The sequence below is a fragment of the Plectropomus leopardus genome, chromosome 3, assembly GCF_026936395.1.
Source record: "Plectropomus leopardus strain MGB_pleo_1.0 chromosome 3, ASM2693639v1, whole genome shotgun sequence".
Taxonomy (NCBI): Eukaryota; Metazoa; Chordata; class Actinopteri; order Perciformes; family Serranidae; genus Plectropomus; species Plectropomus leopardus.
In genome coordinates, this window is record NC_142178.1 from 19,018,296 (window position 1) to 19,045,397 (window position 27,102).

At 35.7% G+C, this 27,102-nt stretch overlaps 1 protein-coding gene across 1 annotated transcript; it reads right to left on the reverse strand.

The window, feature by feature from the left end:
- Positions 1-1,224: 1,224 nt before the first annotated feature.
- smcr8b (Smith-Magenis syndrome chromosome region, candidate 8b) lies at positions 1,225-16,842 on the reverse strand. The gene is made up of 6 exons (XM_088075825.1): positions 16,165-16,842; positions 11,719-12,131; positions 9,311-10,077; positions 7,622-8,077; positions 5,293-5,797; positions 1,225-3,716 (listed from the first exon to the last, which is right to left on the reverse strand). The coding sequence occupies exons 1-6, from the start codon at positions 16,342-16,344 to the stop codon at positions 3,293-3,295; spliced, it is 2,745 nt and encodes a 914-aa protein (XP_087931951.1). The 5' UTR covers positions 16,345-16,842; the 3' UTR covers positions 1,225-3,292.
- Between the last annotated feature and the right edge of the window lie 10,260 nt (positions 16,843-27,102).

A 27,102-nucleotide genomic window follows, 5' to 3' on the forward strand; every position in this document is an offset into this window, starting at 1 on the left:
AAAAATGCCCGAAAATGCCATAAAAAAACCTTAAAATATGACGTATAAAAAAACGCTGAAAACGACATAAAATAGCTTGTCGAAACACGTCATAATATATAGTATGAATTTTTTTGGACGACGTGCTATGCGACTTTTTCATGCTGTTTTGGAAGACATACTGATCGTTATGCCATTTTGGACGGCTAGCTATAGTATGACTTTTTAATGTTATGTTGGACAACATGCTTTAGTATGACTTTTTTATGCTGTTTTGGTTGACATGCCACAGTGTGACGTTTCTATGCAATTTTGGGCTGCATAGTATAGTATGACTTTTTTGTGCTATTTTGAACAAACATCCTACAGTATGACATGTTTCATGCTATTTTGGACGACATACTAAAGAATGACTTTTTTATGCTGTTATGGACGACATGGTATAGCATGACTATTTTATGTTATGTTTGACAACATGCTGTAGTATGACTTCTTTGCGCTATTTTGGACGACATGCTGGAGTATCACTTTTTTATGCCAATTTCGACAAAATGCTATAGTACGACTTCTCGTGCTATTTTGGATGCATGCTATAAAATGACTTTTTTATGCTGTTTAGTGGTATTTTGGATGACATGCTATAGTATAACATTTTGGGGGAATTTTACTGATATGCTATGTTATTACATTTTTATGATATTATGGATGATTTCCTGTAGCATGATATTTTTATGCTGCCATGGAAGAAATGCTTTAGGATGAGTTTTGCATCTGTGATGTAATCCCCTTTCTTCCTCTCCTCAGGACGGATCCTCTCTCCCAGTACTAGCACCATTTGTACACAAAGCAACCAAACTGTGAGTGATACCTCTTTGTTTTATATTTGACACAAAGCCTCATCTTAAACAGCAGCAAATCATGTTGAGATAATATTTTTCTCCTTTTTACAGTGGTTGTTACTGGGTCTGATCCACGTTGATGTTCCTGTAAAACTCTGCAGCATTTTTCAGCATGCTATCCTGAGTCAAGTTCAGTGGGAGTTAAAGACAAATGAGTATTTTTATACAGATGTCAAAGTACCTAGGCAGACCGGCCAGCTGTCAGCAGACTGAAAAGAAAATATCCTCATTGTTTTTCTGCAATAATTAACATTATAGAGACACTTTATGTAACTGTGTCCTTTCATGACTTCATCTTTTCACTTTGCTGAAGGTATAAACCAGATAAAAGATCCTTTCTGCACTCTTGAAATTTAGTTTTTATTGAGAGGTTTTTATGTATTACTTACTGAAAACTATTTTTACTTTTATTTAAAATGTTCACAGCAAGCAGTCATGTAATGTTGGTAAATAAATGAAAAAAGACAAAAAATATTTGGATTCCTAAATAAATAATAGATCTGTGAGTAAATGTACACAAGTTAAAATTGGCTCATATTTGAATCAATAAAATGACAAACGCAAATGTACAGTGTAAGACAGAGGGAGTCTGTTGCTCTGTCATCAGCTGCAGCTTTGACTTATAGAAAAGATTTCATATCTAATGAAATGAAGAGTTTTTATGGTATTTTGAGCGACATGCTATAGCATCAGTTTTCATTTTTCTGGACGACATGCTACGGTATCACCTTTTTATATTATTTTGAATGATATGGTACAGTGTGATTTTTTTAATTCCAACTTTGGACGATTTGCTATAGTATGACTTATTAATGTTTTTTGGAATATATGCTGTAGTTTGATGTAATAATGCTGTTTTGGATGACATCCTACACTTTGACATTTTTATGTTTTTTTCTGCAAAAGAAAAAGGTATATGCTACAAATCACTGATTGATGAGCGGGTTACCCTCATGAACCAGTGATTTGTTGTGTTGTTTCATGGGTTTAAGGTTACAGGTTAGCTGATTTCCCTTCTTTCCAGTCTTTGTGCGAAGCATTATTAGCTTGCTGAGAGCAGTAGCTACATTCTCGCCGTTTTATTCAGACTAATACTGTGATAATGGATGAAGACTGACGGGAGATGTCTATTCACGTCGCTAGATTTTGCCTTTCTTCATGATTTTGTGAAATTAAACAAAAAGAAAATATGTTTGGGAATTTTTGTTTTTCGGTCGATTTTTTTTCATTAACAATCTGGCGCTTATTATAATCGGCAGTTCCACTTAACCTGTACTAGTTTTAAAAGAGCAGTCTTGTTAAACTTAGCTTGAGTGTGAAGTTGTTCTACACTGCAGCCAAGCTGGTTAAAGGACAGAGCAACAGACCTGACAGAAAAGTTACAGTCAGTGGTGTTTCTAAAATTAAATAATGATCAGTCCTGTGGTTGTGGAGTAAAAATCTATAAATAACAATACAACGTTTGTTTAACAGTAACTTTGATTTTTCCTGTTTATATTATACAGTGTTCAAATGTAGCTACATTATCCTAAATAACATTGTGTTCACATAAAAATAAGCTTTCATTTTACAAACACGCTCCCAAAAAAAAATAAAAAATAATCTGCTGAGGATGTCAATCGATAAAAGTCTTTGGTGCCAGTGTGGCACTACTGCATTTGCATCCAGTGATCGAGAGATGCATGAGCCACAGATTCAATGATAAGTAAAAATCATGCATGCACACTAACATTTAACACTGCAGATAAAAACATCATGATTCTTCAGTGGCAGGCGACACAAATCTGCATCGGTTAAATTTAAAGAAAAATCAGTGCATTTTGTTGTATATATTAATACACAATTGAGGATGTACTTCCTGCGGCAGCTGAAGAAATTCAGCCTGCCAAAGACAATGATGGTGCACTTCTACACCGCCATCATCGAGGCAGCAGCCACGGCGAGGGACAAGAACAGGCTGCAGCGTATCATCCGCGCTGTAGAGAGAGTGACTGGCTGCCACCTGCCACTGTCCTGTACACCTGCAGGGCCCTGAGGCGTGCAGGTAAAATTGTGGCCGACCCTCTTACCCTGGACACGGACTTTTTGAAACCCTCCCCTTTGGCGAGAGGCTACGGTCCATCAGGACCAAAACCTCACACCTCAAGAACAGTTTCTTCCCCACTGCTGTCACCATCATGAACAATACTCTGTGTTCTTTATATTCTGTTTTTTAATGTTTTTATATTTTTTAAATTTCTTCTATATTTTTATCTTATGTCTTCTACTATTCAAATTCAGTATTTTTTATTCTTCCTTTATGCTAATTGTTTTGCACCAAAACACCTTGTCAAATTCCTTGCAGATGTAAATGTACTTAACAATAAAACCGGATTCTGATTCTGATATATTTATGACTAGTCAGTTGTTTTTGTTTATGGTGCATATGTATTTCTGTGCAGCTGCACTGAGCTGTAAGAGAATCTTAAAACTGGTGGTCCACGTCCTGTGTGGCGCTGTTTTATGAGGTCACACAAGAAATGCATCACTCTCAAATCGTACTCACTCAAGTCCTCTCCTTCCGTGCCATCGTTCCTTCCAGCAGTGTTTGAACGTTGTAAAGCAGGACTTATTGTGTACAAGAGAGCCTGGTTGGCCAGTGCAGTCAGGCAGCTCTCCAGGTGCAGCAGGTAGGTGGTGCCTCGGCTGATGCTGGTGTGAGGGTTAGCCAGCCTGTTGATGAGAGAGCCAGAGTATGACGGACAAAGCAGCGTCCTCTGGTCCAGATCCAATAGGGCCAGATAACGGCTGTAACGAGTCAGAGAGTGCAAAATGCTTGCCGAAGAGCTGGAGGACGATCTGGGCAAAAAGAAAAGTACAGTCATGGTATGGTAGGTGAGGCATACACGATGTCACTGAAAGTCAAAGTATAGTATGTCATAAAAGGAAATAATGAAGTATGCAAAAAAAGGTCAGAAGATTTCATAGTATAATATAGAAATGTATAGTAAAGTTATAAATGTCAAAAAAGTCATGGAAAAAAAGGCATTAAAAATGTCATGGAAAGTCAAAGTATAGTCTGTCATAAAAAATGTCAAAAAAGTCATAGTGCAGTATGGTGTCCAAAATAGCAGAAATTGTCGTTGTATAGGATGTCTCCAAAAAAGTCACAAAAAAGTTATATTATAGTATGTCATCCAAAAATGCATAAAAATGTGATATAGCATGTCATCTACAATGGCATAAAAATGCCATACTTTAATACATCGTCAAAAAGAGAATAAAAAAAAAAACTTAGAATAGTATTTCATCCATAACAGCATAAAAACGTTATAGTATGTCATCCAAAACAGAAATAAAAACGTCATAGTATAGAATGTTGTCCAAAATAGCATAAAAAATTATAGCATAGTATGTTGTCTAATAAAGCATAAAAACATAATAGTAGTATGTTGTCCAAAATAGCATAAAATAATCATACTAAAGTTTGACATCAGAAACAGCATAAAAAGTCATTGTATACTATGTGGTCCAAAATAGTAAAAACAAGTCACAGTATATTATGTCCTCCAAAATAACATAGTATAGTGTGTCGTCTAAAACAGCAAAATAGTGTAGAAGCTCGCTGATATGAGCAACTTCCGGGTCACAACAAATCAGACAAATTAAATATTAAAATCAGATTTTACACGCACATGTTTTAGTTCCTGATTTCCATTTAAAAGCACATAAAATAAATAAATAAATAATAATAATAACGAGCTGTTTTTTTTTTCATTTTCTGACTTTTATTTTCAAACAAATCCGTTTTTTTCCCTCTTATTTCTAAACGCTAGTAGGGAAACAGCTCATTTCCCAATTTTGATCTTCTCATTTCAAAACGAAAATCTGTTGGTCGCAAAGTACACAGGCCTGTGTGGCACGGCATGACACTGGGGACAGCTGTTGCCAAGGAGGTTGCCAGTGCCCTTGCCTGTTTTATGTTTACTGGCAAACTTTACTTTACAAATTCTAAAATGTAGATGCTTCACACACATTTTCAACCTGGCAGCACAAAGGGTCTATTTGGTATATGTTACTATTTTCTTAATCCTTTTCTACGGCTATGTTTATATTTAAGTTTATTTTTATATTTGATAGGGACAATGTGAATTAACATAGCACAGCTTCCAACTGTTACAAACAGGCTGTGTTATATAATTTATACTTGGTATAAAATATTGCTGTTATTCTTTGGGTACACTTCTGTGTGGATAGTCTGCAAAGGTCTCAGTCAATTAAGCAAGAAACCAAGAAAAGATAGCACGGGGTCTCAACATTGAAATAGAAAAAGTGACGAAAGGGATGAGATGTAGAACTAAATACAAAATAATAAAAAATATCAGAATAAGAAGACAGACAGGTGACTGGCAGCTGACTGTGTGTTATGGAGTACCTGTGTATTCCTATCAGCCTCCAGGTCAGCAGGTCAGTTAGTTGAAGTGGCGTGGTCAAAAACGGCAGCACAGCGTTTCGATCAGGACCAGGAGCAGGCAGGAAGAGACTCAGAGCGTCCACCAGCTTTTTGACCAAACTCTCGTCTCCTCCGATGACAACCAGCGGCCGACCACTCAGAAGACAAAACACGGCATGCTGGGAGAACGAGTTCTGTTTGAGGAACCTGAGGGCTCTGAGTCCAGCCTTCCTTCTCCTCCTCTGAACTGAGTTGGTGTTGCACTGGACATTTTGGGTGGGAGAGGGTGGGTCCGACGAGCCGGTGAAGCTGGTGCAGTCGGAGGCCTCGTCGACACTCAGCAGCCTGAGAGGAGCGCAGGGTGAAGACCATCGGTCAGCCTCGGCCGGGGCAACAGGAGGGGCGAAGCTGACATGAAGGTCAGGCACCGACTGCATCGCCTGATGGTCTTCAGACCACTGAGGCGTCGACTCCACTGCTTCTTCAACTGATAAAACAATTTTATTATGTTAAAGGATATCTCTGTCTAATTACACCCTGGGTCTTATTTTTTTAGTTTTGTCCCTCATTCCCATCAGTAATAGTAACATTTTATTCACCAAGCTGTCACTGAGATTCTCATACACGGAGACTTCTTTACAAAGAAGTCCAACGGGGCAAGAAACAGTGGAAGAGAAAGCAAAGGCAAGCGGTAAACATCCATCACTGTTTGCAGACTGACTTCATGGTTCACCTTTGAGTTTTCTTGTGTGTGAGGGGATATTTTCAATATTTCAGGTGCACACTTTTCCTCCAAATGAAGTAGTTTACATAATATGATTTTTCCCACTTTGCTCTCCATGTCGGAGTACCACACTGCTGGAAAGATGGTCTCTTTATAAAGCTGGGCCGTCTATAATTCTACGTTCACATGGAATATGGCAGGCAGTAGACAGCAAATCAGATGTTGTTTTAGTTAATGAGAGCAGGAAGGTAAAATTAGGCAAGGCTGGCAATGACAGACAGCGTTACCGTCCAAAGTTTGCCGTCCTCTAGAACAGAATTTTAAAGCGGATATAGCAAAGCTCCCGCACAAGGAGAGACCACGGCCGAACAATACCCCGAATTATATGATCAAAAATTGTTACAAGACAAGCAGACATATGGCAGACGATGAATAATGAATGAATAATTGACTTTTGGAGGGAACTGAACTTTCTTTACATTATGGGAATGTTTTCATCCTTTAAAGGTTTGCAACAGAACATTAAGTGAAAGCTTCCTTTTATGGCTATGTAAATTGCTACAATAATTACATAACATAATAGACACAAAATTATTTTATTTAATCCATTTATTGAATCTTTTGACCTATCACCATTTTTTCTGTCCTGCCATTGCATCAGATTTTTTTCTTTATTTCCAGTGCCATCGAGGATGTGTTGCTGGTCTGCCGTCCACCGCCTGCTGAATTCCATGTGAATGCAGCATTAGAAAAGACACAAATACTTTTGAAATTGGTGCTAAGTGACCGGAGAAAATAGAAAAAAAGGACTGTGGCATTTGCTTTTGCTCCAAAGCTGGAAAACCTACGAGGAACAGAATGCAATGCATCGCAACGGGCCAATAAATGATCACGCTGGTGGGAGACGTAATGAGAACTCGTCTGTTTGACACAGTGGCAGTTGGCTGGAAACAAACAATCTCGCATTGCAGTTAAACTGTAAGCTAAAACATGCTTCTGAACATTTAAGGAGAGAACTAGGGAATACAGTGACGCAGCCTTGGTTTATGTTTGATCTGTGTCGCTTAACTCTTGCTATAACAGCTTAACAGGGCACTACAATGTGTTTCTAATAACATTAAAGGAGAGAAACAGTCAGTGCCGTAACATAATCTTGGTCTATACTCCATCAGCACTGCCTAGTTTTAGCATTTGATCATAGTTTGGTCCCAGTTAGAGGGACAAGCAGGTCTGTCTCTTGATCTGCTTCTATGCTCTTTGTGTCTGTTTCGGTGGCATGAGTTGGCGGGCAATATAGAAATGCCGAAGTACTACCTACATTATTGTGATACTAAGCTTGTTAAAAATTGGCAAAGTAACCCTTTAGCTTATTGATAATTGTATATTTAGCATAATGACTGTAAAAAGTCTTTAAATGATGGATATGCGTTTTTAGAATCGATGGAGATCTTCACAAAAAAATCTGTAATTGAAAGTGTGGATGTATGCTGTTTTCACAGGTAAACAGCGTTTACAAAATTAGCCAAATAGGTGTGGATGTAGTCTTAAATTGTGCTTTAGACATGAATATGAGAGCAGACGTTCTACCTTGCAGTAGTCTGGACGTCTTCTCGGGACTGTTGTCTTCATTGACTTGATGGCTCCTCAAAGACTGGATGACCTGCTCCTCTTTAATCCTCCCATTAACAGTTACTTGCTTTATTGTCTCTTCTCTGTCAACACGACCGTCTTCTTTCTGAAGAGGCTCTTTGTTTTCATCCTCATTGTCTAAAGTAGTCACCATCAGTGTCTTCTCTTGGAGGACGTGGTCAGATTTAAACTCTGCCAGTATCCCCTTGTCATTTTCAAAGCCATTATTTAGAGGTTGGTGCTCTGCTTCTTCCTCTGTGATGGCGGTAAGGTCGTCAGGAAAGATAGACTCGGTGGTACTCAGTACCTCGATGCTGTCCTCACTGTTGGCTCGTCTGGCGTACGCTCGCACACGCCTGACGTTTGAATCTACTGCGGCTCTCCTGGAGGTGTCCGTCATCCCAACTAGTGTCTCTGTTGAAAGGAGTGAACTGTCAGCTGGTCCAGCTGTCAGAGACGCATGTTTGAGGGCAAATATTGTAATCTGTGGATTCTTTTTTTGTTTAAAATTAGTTAAAGATTTCTTATATAAAATATCTTAAATTGTTTTTTTTTTTTGTCCGAGCAACAGTAAACAAGCAAAAGTAAATTCTGGGGGAAAAAAAGCCAGAATAGTGTAAATCTTGAGAAATGTTCCCCTCGATGTGTTTGCCTGATAAATATAACTAGAAAATGCATTTCCTGTGGAACATGCGTGTGGATGCTTAAAGCTGAAATCAGTTTAAAACTATGGCTGAAAATGCAGAAATATAAAGCTGAAATAACTAGTGGTGGTAGTAGTGGTAGAAGTAATAGCAGTACCAGGAGTATAATTAGTTGTCCTAGTACTAGTAGTTGTAGTAATAGTAGTAAAAATAGTAGTAGTAGAAGGTGTTGTAGTAGTACTACTATAGTAGTGTTAGCAGTAGTGGTATAAGTAGGGACAAATGTCAGAATCAGAATGGCCTACCACCTCTCTAAAAAGAGTAAAATGATTATTTGATCAAGTCATATCCCCTTCTCTCCTCTCCTCTCCTCTCCTCTCTCTTTCCCGTCTCTCTGTTTAAATGCCGCAAAAATCTAAATCTTAAAATTTAAAAAAATAAAAGTTGAAAAAAAGTTATAGTTTAGTATGTTAACAAATGGCGCACTATAGCATGTGGAAAAAATGGTAAAAAAAAAAAAAAAAAGGTAATTGCTCCAGATGCTGATAAAACTTATGGTACAGCATTTTGAAGAAGTTTATGGTGTAGAAAAGAACAAAAGAACAGTCCAAAAAGTCAACATTTCAAATGTTGAAAAATGGCTAACTATAGTAGGGTTAAGGTTTGGGGCCGGGGTTGGGGTTAGGAATTCATCGTTCCAAATGTCAAAAAAAGTCAAAGTATAGCATTTTGAGCAAAGTAAAGCATTTTATTAGTGTGGATGCTTTGAAGCATCCACACTAATAAATACCAAGCACTAAATGTCAGGAACAGGCTATATTGCTGCGACCATCTGTTGCTGGTTTATTGATAAAAACTGGGAATGCAGCTTTTGCCAATTATGCCTCGAAGCGATGAAACGCAATACCTACAGGTTCACCTGGGGATGAAATCTATCAATTACCACCATCAGCCCAATTAAAAAAAGATATTAAATTTAAATGATCAACAAATTGTTTCGTACCTCTGCTGTCAGATCCAGTGACATCATGCTGCGTCCGATAAGACTTCTCAGTCCCGAGCACTTCGATGCTGTCACCGCTGCTCACACTTCCTGTCATCTCAGTGGAGACATTGGGATCAGGAGTCACTGTCCCAGCTTCTCCTGCCTCCAGTTTGATAGGGATCTCCTCCACACAGGAGTAGAAGGACTCCAGGCTCAGGGGTTCTGACTGAAACATCTCGATGCCGCTCTTACTCCCCGCTGCCCTCTGCAGCTCTGCCTCACAGCTCTCTCTCTCCTCCTCATCGCCGTCCTCCGGACTCCAAAGCTCAAACAAGAAGTTGATGAACGCGAGCCTTCTGGACAAATATCGCGTGACACGAGCAGTTTGTAGCACACTCCTGTCGCCACGTAGGCGGCGCTCTGTGTCAGCGAGCTGCTCCTTCATCAGCGACAGGAAGTAAGTGTTGCAAAGCTCCTGAAGCGGCTTCAGATGGCGCTCAGACCTGCAGGACGTGGAGGTGGAGGTGGAGGTGGAGAGGGAGGGACAGGGCTCAGGAGGCAGTAACGCAGTTGGATCAGCAAGGGAGTCAGCCGGGTCATAAGGCAGGAAGTCTGGCTGTTTCAGCTTCCTGTTTGGGTAAGACGTGACCTGGCGGAGGAGGTCTTTGTGATTTGAGATTGAACGCTCTACAGCTTCAAGCTCATCTACTGTTTCTCCGTCCTCTGTGAGCCCATTGGCCATCCTCGTAACTTCAGTCTCCTGCAGCAGAGTCAACCGAGAATACCTGAAACAGTCAAAGAGCGTTTGTTTAGTCAGCACAATTAGAGAGCGGCTTGACACCAGGTTGAAAAGCTGATGATCACTGCCGTCGATGGTTGAACGTTTCGAGTCTGCTCTGTTACACCTGCGTCCACACCAAACAGTGATGTCACAGGGTCCTGGAGTAAACCTGTACATCACTGCAGCAAGTTGGGAATTTAAACCACTTGAGGCCAGACAAGATTTTCAAGGAGCGTTAAGTTATTTTCAGGACTTAATTAAAACCTTCCAATAACCACAAGTGCCCAACTCTTCATTTTGTGTCTTGTTCACATCCACGAGGATGCACAGGGTCAATAACATCAGGTGTGTGACTTTGGAGGGGAGATATTTTTTTTACCATGGAAAACGTTAGCTTTTTGGCAGAAAAGTCCATGATGTCTACATTTTATGCCAACGCTTGTCATTAATTAGCTTCACCATTTGCTGGTGTCACTGTCAGCAAGAAGCAGCAGACACTGTGACTTGCCACCTCCGTAATGGCAGCAACGCAGGATGGTCAATCACACAAAGCCTTCGGCGGGCTGGTGTGCGTCAGGGCCTTTATTTTATTGAGATCAATGCTGTTGATTACTATATATAGTAGTATATAATTATTATTATTACTGGACTGACTCAAAATTGTCAACATCGACTTTGATATTGATCGTTTTTTTCAGTTATGTGTCAGGTAAAATCGCCAAATACTCTCTGATTCCAGCTAAAGATGTGAAGTTCCCTGCTTTTCTCTTTTTTATATTAATGTAAATTGAATGTCTTTGGTCTTTTGTTTAGATATCTCATGCTATTTAAATATGTCTCCAAAGGCTATTTTGTGTTGTTTTCTGTAACAAAAAAATCAATGAATCTAAAAAAGTAAATAGATAAATAAATAAATAAACAGATGACTAAATTATGAAATTATCATTAGATGCAGCTAAAAAGGATGCCACATGCTACTCATTGACTGGAATAAAAGATAAAGTATCCTTTCCACATCTGTGAAGCTGTGACAGTCTGTGTAACATAAATTTCATCTCACATCTGCAAGAAGCCAGCCATATGCACCTAATGGAGCTAGATGGCACGTCGTCTGAACGTCTGAAAAAAAACAACAACAACAACAACAACAAAAAAAACCCAAAACAAAAATCGTAGCAGTAATGCCTTTTTGCTGAAATCATGACCCAGACGATGCTGTGAGCAGTTTCTCCTAGCTCAGCTAAGGAGGACATCAGTGATTTTTACATCTTGCATTGTCACAAGCCTTTTGTCCATGAGTAAATGCTCACTTCCTTCTGCACAGTGATACGGTTGCCGAGTGTAGTTCGGTGGAAAGAAAATAGTTCCTACATGAAACTGCTCACAGTAAGGTCTACTGATGATTATTACAATCAGTACTGATATATAGGATACTATCAGTTTATAAAAAATAAATTTAACAAAAACAGTTTAAGTCGTTTGATTTCTACGCAGCAATTTCATGTTTCCTATTGATAAATTATTAAGGAGTATCTATAAGTTATTATCGACCCAGTAGTCCGCAATGGACGCTGATGCTTGAATCAGGCTCTAATGCTTAAGTACATTTATATCGTTACTTTATGGATGTACATGCTGATCTTACTCGAGCTCCTGTAACTTCCTCTGCAGCTCCATAGAAAATGCTTGTCTGTTTCCCGTCTTAAGGCTGTCAGAGGCCCGAGAGAAGCTTGTCGACAGTTCGGAGAAGTTCTCCATCAGCTTCTTCTGGTCTGAACACACGTACGCCATGCAGAAAGGACGCACCATGCCCCGAGCCTCCAGGTCATAAAGGGTCATGTGGTGAACATATGCAAACGCATTTTCTGTGGAGTCTCCCAGAACCACCTCTGAGTCCTCGCTGAAGTTGAGGCGGGGGCCCGAGGATGAAGGGGGTCCGTGGCAGGGGCCGGACGCCTGGTAGTCAACAGACATGATGCGGACAGAGAAGTGGTTGAGGTCGAACGATCCAATGACTCTAGGGTCGTCGGGTATTGTCAACACAGGTTTGGGTCCCACCTGTAAACATACAGCAGAGGTTTGTACAAATGCAATACAGCAGAAACATTCACCGAGAATTACTATTTTAGTCTGTTAAACCTTAGAAAATATTTTAAAAACACTGAAGACTGCACTCATCACTGAGTTACAGCAAAAGGTTTGACGTAGGTCTGAAACAGTAGACGTTTTACACACAGTTAATCAACTACTTTGGTAACTGATTAATTGTTTACAGGTCCAGTGTGTAGGATTTACAGTAATATACTGTCAGAAACAGAAATGGAAAATAAAAAGTATGTTTTCTTTGGTGTATGAAGCCCTTAAAGTAAAAATAGTAGCATTTTCACGACCTTAGAATGAGCCTTTTAAATCTACATGAGGGAGTGGGTCCTTGTCTACAGAGATTGCCATGTTGCACCGCCATGTTTCTACAGTAGTCCTGAATGGACAAACCAAACACTGGCTCTAAAGGCCATTTGTGTTTTCGTGTCGGCCACCATGGTTAGCAGCCCCTTCTCAACAAGCGCCGTCGGAAAAATGCAAATTTTTGAAGGCAAAACTGCTTTATGACTGTTTGTTTTGGAGAGGATGAGATAATGTGGTTAGCAGTAAACACCTCCTAAATACTGACAGATTTTTTTTTTTTTTTTACCATTTTTACTGTAAATTCTACATAATGAACATTCACTGCTTTTCTGTGTTTATAATTGTAAACCAAATCTTTTTAAAGCTTTGTTGACAGGACAAAACAAGATTGTGAAATCATCATCATCATGGGTTTTGGGATGTTGCAATAAAAAAGGGCTCCCATTTTAAAATGATTAATTGATTATGAAAAAAATATATATAACAGATTAGTCTATGCCGTGAAAATAACGCTAGATGTTTCTGTTTGTACTTCTTTTAATCAATATACAGGATGTACTTGACTTACACTAACTGTGTACAGAATCCAACCAGGTACTATTGTGTTACATATTTAGAGTTACATTTTGGTCCTATATTTTTTAGTTTGGGTCCTAGTTTAATTTTTTCATGCTGTTTGTTGTGTGATTCATGTGTGACTGTCTGTGCGTGTTGGCGCTCATCTTGTGAAGAATATTTCCGAAATTTGTTCTGACATCTTTCATGCAAAGAGAGATCTTTATCTTACTGACACTTCCTGAATAATTTCATGCTCACTCACTTTCAGTTGCAACACTATAACCACAAAAAACACTGAGCTAATTTAGTCAAAACAGTGCAGCAACATGTGCACAACATGTCTAAAAGACTAAAAAGTAGGAGACATACAGTATATTAATAAAAATGTCAAAAAAAACCAACATAATGATATTAATATTCCAAGCTCCCTTTTATTTGTGAACTTCTGAGCTTTGTTAAAATTAAGTAACCATATGTAAATGCTGTTTGGCCAAAATTATAAAGTGATGTTTATCATTACTGTTATTGCATCTAAGAAGGCTGCACTACAGAGCTATGACACTACACACATTATTTTATTGTTCTATCATTATGAAGCCTAATTTTAAATACTTATTGTACACCCCATATCCAATAGATATTATTATGTACACTATATATTCCTGATTTTGCACAGGTTATAAAGAATATGCAGTAATGGTGGTTTATGCACACTTGCCTCAGCAACTGTATTGTTTAGAACTTTCTATGATGGATTTACCGTAATTTTTTTTCTACTTAATGTGTACTGTCCCCTGTATCTCATTCCCACTGCAGAAAAAACCTACAAATACTTGCTAATACCCGCTAACATCTGGCTTTTTAATGCAATGAGAATGCCTACTATCGGCATTTACAACTAGGTCAAAAGACTCTGCAGTAGACACGGGTTTTAACGCATCGATGGCAACACAACACCTGGGTAAGCGCGGTAATTTCAGCTCCCTTACCGGCGAGATGCAATGACACGCCGTCACTTATTTTTATAATAGGCAGAAGTTGTATTATGTGTATCTGCATTGTCCCTAGCAAATAAACTATAAATAAAATAAAATAATTACTGTCCGTCTCCTCCTAAGAAACACTAAAACACAGATTCAAATTCATCTGCACCAAGTTTAAAAGGGGCGTTTTAAGGGGGACTTATTAGGAACGGGATAAATAACGTGAAGAAACCACTGAAAAATGTTAAAAGACCTCTGTTCCTGCTGCTGTGTTTACCTGTCCTCCTGCCTGTCAACAAGACAAGGCGCACACACACCAGCAGTCAGAAAGGCCGACTGCTCTCCAGCGTCGAGTTCAGTGGCAGTGGGAATACAGCCATTTAGCAGGTTTATCCGTGTTTTAAAAACCTGCGTGCACCCGCTAATTGCGGTGGGAATGAGGTGTTTGCAGGTTGAACTATTTTAATCCTTATCCTTTTGGTGTCTATAGCTCGTCTGTTCTGTGTGCTACTGTAGTAACTCATTCCCACCGCAATCAGTGGGGAGGGGTGGTGCAAAGAGGGGAAGGCATGTCAGACAGTTTTTTAAGCCCTGGGGAGGGGCTTTTTTATATTTTGGATGAAGGGAGGGGCATAAAACTTTTAAATGCTGTATTTTGTTATATTTTCTTTAAAAATCACCAAAAAAACACAATTTTTCATTGTCAGAAACGATAAAAACAGAGAAGAAACCACAGATGGCTTCACACTATGACTGAGCCAACCAGCAGGATGCATCTAGACAGCATGGGGACGTTGATAATGTGTTTTTACAAAGACTGATTTGTTCCGTAAGAGAAAAACTTATGTTTAAAGATGCAATATTCCCATAGACTGCAATAGTTTACATGAGGGCAGAATTCCAAATTCTGTCAAAAAATACGTTTTTGAGATAAAATTCTGAAATGTTACACACCTAATCTAAGAAAGCAACATTTTGCCTTGTTTTCCATGAACCTTAAAGATTTATTGAGAAAGAAATTGCAAGTATATGTTTACAACACTGTTTAAAGTCAAACATTTCAATGCACTGTAAACTCATTTTCTGATAAATCAAAAATCAGTTTTGATCGTGTGTGTAGGACAGTCTGAAGATGACCTGTAGCAAGTTTGGTGTCAATTGAGCAGAAAATGTTGGAGGAGATAAGTTTAATTAGTTTTACAATTTGTGATAAAAATGGAGTGATGGACTTAATAATTTGTATCAAAGTGAAGTGTACAAAACTTTCTTCACAACTGGGTCTAACTTTTGCTGTAAGTGGCATAGCTGTAGCACATACAAATGATGTTTTATGAATTTTTAAACTTTTGAAATTTAGATGGTTGCTGTAGCGCCACCATCAGGACAACTGGCTTGTGTTTGCAGCTGAGGAGGTTTGGCACAGGACTGGGCCCATAAAGTTTGGATTATCTTGATGCGTGGGAGGTTGGATTTCCTTGTAGGAATAAAAATAACATTGACGAAAACAAGAGGGACTGGCAGCTTTTCCCCTAAATAGTGATATTTCATATATAGCATCAGAGAGGATAAAAAAGGAGGTCACACCCCAGCCACCCCCCCACCTCTAGTAAATTCAGAGGGACCCAACATATTTTATTCCCACAGAGGATAACTCTTTGAAACTTGGGGAGACTTCACTTTTCTTGTGTTGCTTCCAGACACCTTTCACAAGTATTTAAAGCTGCAAGCCTTGAGCAAATTCCAAAACATAAGAAATAAAAGACAAGGAGCAATTTGGTAAGAAATGTTCTACAAATTGCAAGAATTTTGTAGATTAAGTTTAAAAAAAAAAAAAAAACTAAGGGAAACTGTTTAGAGAAAAAAAAGAAAACGATAGGGGAAAACTATTTATAATTATCATCATACTATATTTAAAATCAGGTCACAGAATTACAATTTTAAGCACTTCTCACAGGTCATTTATTTATTTATTTTTAACTTATTTTCTGGTAATTTTCTTGTACTTTTTTTTTTTTTTTCCTACTTTCATGATTTTTAAAAATATTTCTTCTTTCCTTGCTCAGTGCCGGCAGTTTAGGTTTAAAAGGATCCCCCATCATAGCTTTTTTTTTTTTTTTTTTAAAATAAAATTTAAAAATACACACCTGCTCTGAGAATTCAGCCACCAGTATGAAGTCTCTGTGAAACTGGGCGGAGGTGGTCCAGGGGTTTGATGGAGGGAACAGGGGGACAGAGAGCTCTTCAGGCAGACCCTCCTGGTCCTCCTCTCCTTGCCCAAACCCCTCAGTGGCGGTGAAGGCCAGCAGGTCCGGTGACCCGATCATCTTCAGCCCATGGAGGATCCACTCAGCGCGGATCAAACACAGCCGGCCTCCAGCCCGAGAGTCAGCTGTTCACAGGGCGGCCGGCCAAAACAACAACCCGGAGTTTAAAAACTTGTTGCGCAGTTGCCTTCAACCACGAAGCGAAAGCTGAACTGAACTTCAGCTCTGAGGAGTGGGCTCTCCGGCTCAGGACAGTCACGTAAACAACTTTCCGGAAAACACCTCTGAGAAAACTTGACGGGGAAGCGAAACTTCCCCGCGGGCGGCAGTCACAAGGTTAACGTTAGTTAACCTTTGTCCCGGGATTTGTGTTCCTCTTTCTCGTTACTACAGGGCCAACATTACGCCTAAAGGTACTTGTGCCTCGGTGTCACGTATTTGACCGGCAAACTGAATCCTCTACTTCCATATTGAGCCATGTGACAGACGCCGGGCCGCCGCCGCCGCTGCTGCCGCTGCCGCCGCTGCTGCGGAAGCTGAGCTTCAAACAGGCTGGAGGTCCCGAATCAAGTCAGTAATAATGATGGGGACTTCCGGTCATTAGTTTCAAAGTAAAATGTTTTTTGTTTGTTTATTTGTTTTTACATCCGCTGAAACGCAAACAGTCACAGTAAGCCCAAACTAATGCAGTCTTACTATAAATAAATAAATAAATAAATAAATAAAGGTTACAGTCGGTAGAAAAAAAAGTCAATTCAATTGTATTACTTGTCCTGAAGGGCAATTTGTGTTACAGCAAGTATTAAAAAGCATAATAAAAACACACAAAGCACAGAAAACATGACACAGAAACAGATTAATTTAACAGATTAAATCAATCTGTACACAGGGTGACACATTAAGGCTCCATGATAGTTATAGAATAATAAGTGTTCACCATAACTCAATTGAGCTATAATAATTCAGGGAGCATTGAGGATGACAAACAGCCTCTCATAATGTAAACAATATCCTGTGTAGTACACATCACCATTAACAGGTAGGCGGGCTATTTTACTGATATAAAAGTAGTGCTGGACTTAAGTACTGTGGCTTTCTTAATTACAGTTTTTGAGTATCTGTAAGTTTACATGAGTCTCCCATTCTTTTTTATTTGGAATTATACAACTTTATCTCCACTACATTTGATAAACAAATGCTGTAGGCTGAGGTAGATACAACAAGAAGACAAATTTGACCATAATAAGTTTTATTTATATTTGGTATTAGTAACCCTAGAGTAAAAAGTACAATATTTTCCTGCAAATAATGTTTAAGTATAACCTCAAAACCTACCTCAAAATTGTACTTAAGTACTTGAGTAAAAGCCACCGCTGGTAACTATGCTCATTTTTAGTTTAAACTGTTTAAGAGAGGCATTGACTGAACCGTATGATCATTTTGGAGGATGTAGGCTAGTTTGTGGTGTCGTCAACTTTATTGCCTCAAACTGACATTTTATTATTATCATTATTTTATTATTATTATTATTATTATTATTATTATTATTATTATTTTGTCCATTCCATTAAGCAGTGCAAAAATACTTCTCAGTATAATGCAATACAACCTCCTATAAAACAGGGAAACCTCTCAAAAACCAAAATAGCCTATAGTCAGTGACAGATGAGAGAGGGCACATGTTATAAAATTCTAATAATTTAATTTATTGTAAACTTAAAGTAGAATACAAATAATTATGTCACACGCTGGTGGAGGCCCAGCTTAACATTGCCAGACCAAATGCAAACGCTAATTTAGCACCTGGAAGAGCAAATGAAGCATGAGCTCACATATTCATCTGGTTCCCAGCCAAGTGGAGGCCTGGGGGGAAGAGAGAAGCTACATTTAGTCACGATGCCTTTAAAAATAAATCACCTTGCCTGAACACCATGCCTTAACTTAATTTACCTTACCTTACCTTATCTTACCTTAAACCAGTTAGTGTTATCAACAAGTGGAAGCTTTTGTAAACCAGTAAAACATTTGTTAAACACGAAAACCTCTTAAAAACAAATAAAACAAATTAATGAACAGTAATTCATCTTCAAAAACAGTATTCAGTACCTATGCTACCTGTCCCTTCCTGGGACAGGTAGTGGAAATAAGCAGCAACATTAGTGATAAATGCTGTGAATTATTAAAATGGATACATGTAATGCAATCCTCTAAATATACTATATTTTACCTTAATAAATACATATTATATGAAATGAAATGAAATCTCAAACACTGAAACAACTAACCATGACAAGTAAAATCTCTTTTAAAACTAGTAACTCTCTTAGACCAGTTGAACCTAGTGAAATCTTAAAAAAACAAAAAAACAGCACTTTCTTATAAATCAATACAACCCTTTTAGCCAGTCAATTAACCAATAAAATGTTTGATAAACCAGTAAACCCTATAAGAAACCAATAAAACATTTGATATTGCAGTTTGACAAATAAATCAACTTTGCTTACTGTTAAACCATTACACTCTTACGAACAAGTAAAACATCTACTAGACCATCAAACCTACTTATAGGCCAATAAAGTCTACTTTGAGCCAGTAAAACATCTTAATAACCAGTAAAACCTACTGATAACCTCTGACAAACCATTAAAACCTGTTGTAAACTACTAAAACCTTTGATAAACCAGTAAACTCTCAAATAAACCTATAAAACCAGCAGTAACTCAAAAAACAATAAAACTTATTACTAACCCAGTAAAACCTCTGATAAACCAATAAAACATTTTATAAACCAGTAAACTCTTATTATAAACCAAGAAAACATCTCATAGACCTGGGACATAACAGCTGTTAAAAAACATAATCACCTTAACTTACCTTACTTTTACACCATTAAACCATCTTGTTAACTTGTAAATTGTCCTTTAAATGCGTAAAACAAATCATCTTCGAAGTAATAACTTATACACCTGGTGCATGTTTGACGAACACACCACTTTACTTTACCTTGACTTACCTCACCTTACCAGTTAACCCTGTTATCAAGTAGTAAAATCCTCTGACAAACCAAAAAAAAAACCTTTTATAAACCATTAAAGCCTCTAAGAAAGCACTACAATAAAAACCATTTTGTTAACTAGTAAATCATCCGCGTCAAACCGAATCATCTTGGAAGACCAGCGAAACATCTTGCAAAACCTATGATTATTCTGTGAAACCTCATAGAAATTGTAAAAACATCTGATAACATGGCGCATGACAGCTTAAAAAATGAATCACGATGATGATCAAAATGTTTGATAAACCAATAAAATGTTTGATAAACCAGTGATTAGTAAAATAAACCAGTAAACCATGTTTTTAACTATTGAAACATCTTATTCACCCATAGAGCATTTCATAAATCAGTAAACAGTAAAATTAAACAAAAAAGTAAAGACAGTAAAACAACTTAAAAACATGTTGCACAACAATTTGAAAAATGAATCCCTTTGACTTATCTTACCTTAACTATGATCTGGGAATCCATGTTATTAACCATTGAAACATCTTATACACCAATACAATGAAATCATAAAATATAATATAAACCTGATATATGACAGTTTGGAAAATGAATCATCAAAACTTATTGTAAATGGAATTACATTACCTGTAAACCAGGAAACCATCTTACAGTGAAACATCTTATAAACATGTACCTTAGAAAACCAATACAACACCTTTAAAAGTAGTAAATCCCATGATTATTCACTGAAACCCCAAAGAATCTGTTGAAACATCTTTTAGGCGTAGTGCTACCTTGCCTTGCCTTCAAACCAGAAAACCATGTTATTAACTACTGAAACATCTTATTTACCCATAAAGCATTTGATAATTCAGTAACATGTTTTATAAACCAACAAAGTATTTGATAAACCAGTGAATAGTCAAATAAACCAGTAAACCATGTTATTAACTATTGAAAGGTCTTATTCACCCATAGAGCATTTGATAAATCATTTAAATGCTTGATAAACCAATAAAATGTTTGATAAACCCATGAATAGTAAAATTAACCAGTAAACTATGTAACAAACTATTGAACCATTTGATAAACAAGTAAACCATTCAATAAACCAATAAAAAAACTTCTAAAAGTGGCACGACAGTTAAAAAAACTGAGTCACATAAATTTACTTTAACTTACATTTTCTAACCTATAATCTAATTTTCTAACATATAATCACATTTACTTTGACTTACTTGTTCTAAACTATAAACCAGAAAGCCACATTTTTAAGAAGTGAAACCAGTAAAACAACAATAAAATGTTTGATAAATGAGTAAACACTACAATAAACCAATAAAACACATTATAAACCTGCTGTGTGACAGTTTGAAAAAATGATTCAATAACCTTAACTAACCTAAAAATCTTAGAAAACCAGTAAGACTTCTGTTACAATAGTAAAACCTTTGATTATTCAGTGAACCCTCATAGAAACTGTAAAAACATCTCACCTGGTAAACGACAGTTTGAAAAATGAATCGTATGAACTTATTTTGACTTACCTTATCTCACCTATAAACCTGAAACCCATGTCATTAACTAGTGAAACATCTGTTAAACCAGTAAAACCTCTGATAAACCATTCAATTGTTTGATTGAAGACCATTACATTCTTTTCAAGTGAACAGTAAAACAAACCAGTAAACCATATTATAAACTACTGAAACATCTTATATACCAATAAAACATTTGATAAACTTGTAAACCATACAATAAACCAGTAGAAAAACATTGTTAATCTGGCACACAAAAGTAAGTTCAAAAATTCATCACTTTGACTTACCTTACCTACAAACCAGAAAAATCATGTTATTGAACCATCTTATAAAACATTTCATAAACCAGCAAACTCCAAAACAAACCAATAAAAATATCCTATGAACTTGGTGCATGACAGTTAAAATGAATCGTCTTAACTTACTTTGACTTACCTTATCTCACCTATAAACCAGAAACCCATGTCACGAATTAGTGAAACTTCTGCTAAACCAGTAAAACCTCTGATAAACCATTAAAATGTTTGATAAACCATTACATTCTTTTAAAGTGAATAGTAAAATAAACCAGTAGACCATACAATTAACTACGGAAATGTCTTATACACCAATAAAATATTTGATACTAGTAAACCATACAATAAACCATAAAAAGAGCTTGTAAACCTGGCATATTAAAGTTAATAAAAAAAGACAAAAAGAGAATCACATACATTTACTCTGACTTACCTTTTCTTACCTGTAAATCAGAAAGCCACATACTTCAGCAAAAGTCAAGAAAAAGGAGAAAAAGAATCACATAGTTTTACTTTGACTTACTTTTTCTTACTTAAAAACCAGAAAGCTGAATTTTTAAAGTGAAACATTTGTTTAAACCAGTAAAACTACAATACACCAATAAAACACATTAAAAACCTGCCGTGTGACACTTTGAAAAATGATGCAATAACCTTACCTTTAAACCAGTCAACCATCTTATGAACACATAAAACCTAAACATCCTAAAACCTAAACCTGGAGCATGACAGTTTGAAAATTGAATTGTCTTAAGTTATTTTGACTCACCTTATGTCACCTGAAAACCAGAAACCCATGTCATGAACTAGTGAAACATCTGTTAAACCAGTAAAACCTCTAATAAATGTTAAATGTTTGATAGACCATTAAATTATTTTAAAGTGAATGCTATGATAGCAAAGTAAACCATGTTGTAACCTATTGAAAGATCTTATAAACCAATTAACCATTTGATAAACCACTAAATCATACAATAAACCGATAAAAAAAATCTTGTAATTGTGGCACACAAAAGTAAAAAATAAAGAATATTTAACAGTAAAATTAACAGTAAAATTAAACAATGAAAAAAATTATAAACAGGATGCATAACAATTTGAAAAATGAATCACCTTGACTTGTCCTACATTACCTATTAACCCGAAAACTATGTTACTATATTGAAACATCTTATACACCAATAAAACATTTGATAAACTAGGAAACTCTACAATAAACCAATAAAACATCCTATAAATTTGGTGCATGGCAGTTTGAAAACTTACCTTGAATAACCTTACCTTTAAACAAAAACAGCATCTTATGAATTAGGAAAACTTCCACTAATCAGCTTAGAAAATCAGTAAAACATCTTAAAAAAATACTAAGACCTATGATGATTCAGTAAACCTGACTATACCACACATACTATAAACCAATAAAACATCATATAAACCTGGTGCATGAAAGTTTGTAAATGAATCGAAAATGAATTAACTTATTTTGACTCACCTTATATCACCTATAAACCAGAAACCTAATACCCATTAACCAGTGAACATCTGTTAAACCAGTTAAACCTCTGATAAACCATTAAATTGTTTGATAGAGCATTACATTCTTTTAAAGTGAATAGTATAATAGACCAGTAAACCATGTTATAACCTACTGAAATATCTTATATACCAGTTCATAATTTGATAAACTAGTAAACCATACAATAAGCTAATAAAAAAAAACAACTTGTAAACGTGGCACACAAAAGTAAAAAAAAAAATAAGAAAAAGAATCACATAATTTTACTTTGACATACCTTTTCTTACCTATAAACCAGAAAGCTGAATATTTAAGAAGTGAGGCATTTGTTAAACCAGCAAAACTCTGGTTCTGTAATCTTTGAAGTAAACACTGCAACTGATCAATAAAACACATTATAAACCTGTTGTGTGACAGTTTGAAAAAATGATTCAATAATCTTACCTCTTATGAACATGTAAAACCTAAAAATCTTAGAAAACCGGTAAAACTTCTGTGACAATCGTAAAACTTATGATCACTCAGTGAACCCTCATAGAAACTGTTAAAACATCTCCTACACCTGGTACATGATGTTTGAAAAATGAATCATCTTAATTGACTTTTACTTACCTTATGTTATCTGGAAACCACAAAACTATGTTATTAATCTGTGAAATATCTGTTAAACCAGTAAAACCTCAGATAAACCAATACAACGTTTCATAAAACAGTGAAAACTCAAATTAAACAATAAAACATCTTATAAACCTGGTGCATGACAGCTGGAAAAATAAATTGTCTTATATTATTTTGACTTACCTTATCTCACCTATAAACCAGAAACCCATGTCATGAACCACTGAAACATCTGTTAAACCAGTAAAACCTCTGATAAACCATAAAAATGTTTGATAGACCATTAAATTCTTTGAAAGTGAACAGTAAAACAAACCAATAAACAATGTTATAAACTACTGACACATCTTTTACACCAATAAAACGTTTGATAAACCAGTAAACCATACAATAAACCAATAAAAAACACTGTAAACATGGCTCATGAATTTTTCACAAAAAACAGAAAAAGAATCACATACATTTACTTTTACTTACCTATTCTTACCTATGAAACAGAAACACACATTTTCAAGGAGTAAAACATTTGTTGAAACAGTGAAACTTCAATAAAATGTTTGATAAATTATAGTAAACCATACAATAAACCAATAAAACACATTAAAAACCTTGATTCAATCAATCGATTCAATAACTTGACCTTACCTTTAAACCAGTAAACAATTTTACAGACACGTAAAACCTAAAGATCTTAGAAAACCAGGAAAACTTCATGGACAAAAGTAAAACCTGTGATCACTCAGTGAACCCTCATAGAAACTGTTAAAACATCTCCTACACCTGATGCATGACGGTTTGAAACATGAATCATCTTAACTTATTTTGACTGACCTTATTCTTACTTACCTCACCTAGAAAGCAAATAACCATGTCATTAACCAGTGAAACATCTGTTAAACCAGTAAAACCTCAGATAAACCATTCAAATGATTGATAGACCATTAAAGTATTTTTAGGTGAATTGTAAATTAACCAGTACACCATGTAATGAACTATTGAAACATCTTATATTCCAATGAAACATTTGATGAACCTGTAAACCACACAAAAAAACTAATAAAACAAACCTTGTAAACCTGGTACACGAAAGTAAAAAAAAAAAAAAAGAAAGAAAAAGAATCACATTATTTGACTTTGACTTAGCTTTTCTTACCTATAAACCAGAAAAGCACATATTTAAGGAGTGAAACATTTGTTAAACAAGTAAAACTTCAATAAAAATACAATAAACCAATAAAACACATTATAAACCTGCTGTGTGACAGTTTGAAAAAATGATTCAATAACCTTAACTAACCTAAAAATCTTAGAAAACCAGAAAGACTTCTGTTACAATAGTAAAACCTTTGATTATTCAGTGAACCCTCATAGAAAAACAATAAAACATTTCATAAACCAGTACACCATACAATAAAACAATAAAAAAAACAACAAACTTGTAAACCTGGAACATAAAAGTAAAGAAAAAGGAGAAAAAGAATCACATAGTTTTACTTTAACTTACCTTTTCTTAACTATAAACCAGAAAGCTGAATATTTAAAGTGAAACATTTGTTTAAACCAGTAAAACTACAATACACCAATAAAACACATTAAAAACCTGCCGTGTGACACTTTGAAAAATGATGCAATAACCTTACCTTTAAACCAGTTAACCATCTTATAAACACATAAAACCTAAACATCCTAAAACCTAAACCTGGAGCATGACAGTTTGAAAATTTAATCCTCTTAAGTTATTTTGACTTACCTTATGTCACCTGAAAACCAGAAACCCATGTCATGAACTAGTGAAACATCTGTTAAACCAGCAAAACCTCTGATAAATGCTAAATGTTTGATAGACCATTACATTATTTTAAAGTGAATGCTATGATAGCAAAGTAAACCATGTTGTAACCTTTTGAAAGATCTTATAAACCAATTAACCATCTGATAAACCACTAAATTATACAATAAACTGATAAAAAAGTCTTGTAATTGTGGCACACAAAAGTAAAAAAAAACAAAGAAAGTTACATAATTTTTCTTTCACCTACCTTTTCTAACCTATGAACAAGAAAGCTACATTTTTAGGGAGTGAAACATTTGTTAAACCAGTAACACTTCAATAAATGCTTGATAGACCAGTAAACACGACAATGAACCAATAAAACACATTATAAACCTGCTGTGTGACAGTTTGAAAGAATGATTCAATAACCTTACCTTACCTAAAAATCTTAGAAAACCAGTAAGACTTCTGTTACAATAGTAAAACCTTTGATTATTCAGTGAACCCTCATAGAAAAACAATAAAACATTTCATAAACCAGTACACCATACAATAAAACAATAAAAAAAAAACAACTTGTAAACCTGGAACACAAAAGTCAAGAAAAAGGAGAAAAAGAATCACATAGTTTTACTTTAACTTACCTTTTCTTACCTATAAACCAGAAAGCTGAATATTTAAAGTGAAACATTTGTTTAAACCAGTAAAACTACAATACACCAATAAAACACATTAAAAACCTGCTGTGTGACACTTTGAAAAATGATTCAATAACCATCTTTTAAACACGTGAAACCCAAATATCTTAGAAAATCAGTAAAACATGACAAAAGTAACACTTATGCTCATTCCCACACCTGGTGCATGACAGTTTGAAAAATGAGTCTTAGTTTAGTTTGACTTACCTTATGTTATCTGGAAACCACAAAACTATGTTATTATGCAGTGAAACATCTGTTAAACCAGTAAAACCTCAGATAAACCAACAGAACATTTCAAAAATCAGAAAAAGGTCAAATTAAACAATAAAACATATAAACCTGGAGCATGACAGTTTGAAAACTGAATCATTACATTTTTTTAAAGTGAATAGTATAAAAAGACCAGTAAACCATGTCATAACCTATTGAAACATCTTATATAGCAACAAACCATTTGATGAACCAGTGAAACCATACAATAAACCACTATAAAAAAACTTGTAAACCTGGAACATGAAAGTTAATAACAAAAGAAAGAAAAAGAATCACATACATTTACTTTGACTTACCTATTCTAACCTATAAACCAGAAACCCATGTCATTAACTAGTGAAACATCTGTTAAACCAGTAAAACTACAATAAAATGTTTGATAAATGTTTTGAACCAATAAGACACATTATAAACCTGCTGTGTGACAGTTTGAAAAAATGATTCAATAACCTTTCCTCTTATGAACACATAAAACATAAACATCTTAGAAAATCAATAAAACTTAACACCTATGATCACCAGTAAACCCTCATGTTAAAAATACACCTGGTGCATATTGAAACATCTCATACACCAATAAAACATTTGATAAACCAGTAACCCATACAATAAAACAATAAAAAAAAACAACAACTTGTAAAAATGGCGCAGGGAAATTATTAAAAAAAAATAAAAACAAGGAATCACATAAACATACATACATACAGGAGTTAAACATTTGATAACCAGTAGAACTTGAATAAAATGTTTGATAATCGAGTAAACACTATAATACCAATAAAACATATTATTAACGTGCTGTGTGACAGTTTGAAAAATGATTCAAGAACCTTACCTTTAAACCAGTAAACCATCTTATAAACATGTAAAACCTAAACATCTTGGAAAACAAGTGCAACACCTTTAACAATAGTAAAACTTATGATTCTACGTTATTATTCCAGTGAAACATATGTTAAAACCAGTAAAACCAGTAAAACCTCAGATAAACCAATAGAACACTTGATAAAACAGTAAACGGTTAAATTTATCAATAAATAATCTTATAAACCGGTGCATGAAAATTTGAGAAATGAATTACCTTGACTCGTCTTA

Coding starts and splice junctions, on each gene's coding strand:
- smcr8b (XM_088075825.1), bottom strand. CDS start 16,344: ATGATCGGGTCACCGGACCTGCTGGCCTTCACCGCCACTGAGGGGTTT. Junction 5,798..7,621: donor GACGTCCAGACTACTGCAAG/GTAGAACGTCTG, acceptor TTGTTTTATCAG/TTGAAGAAGCAGTGGAGTCG. Junction 3,717..5,292: donor AGGCTGATAGGAATACACAG/GTACTCCATAAC, acceptor CTTTTTGCCCAG/ATCGTCCTCCAGCTCTTCGG.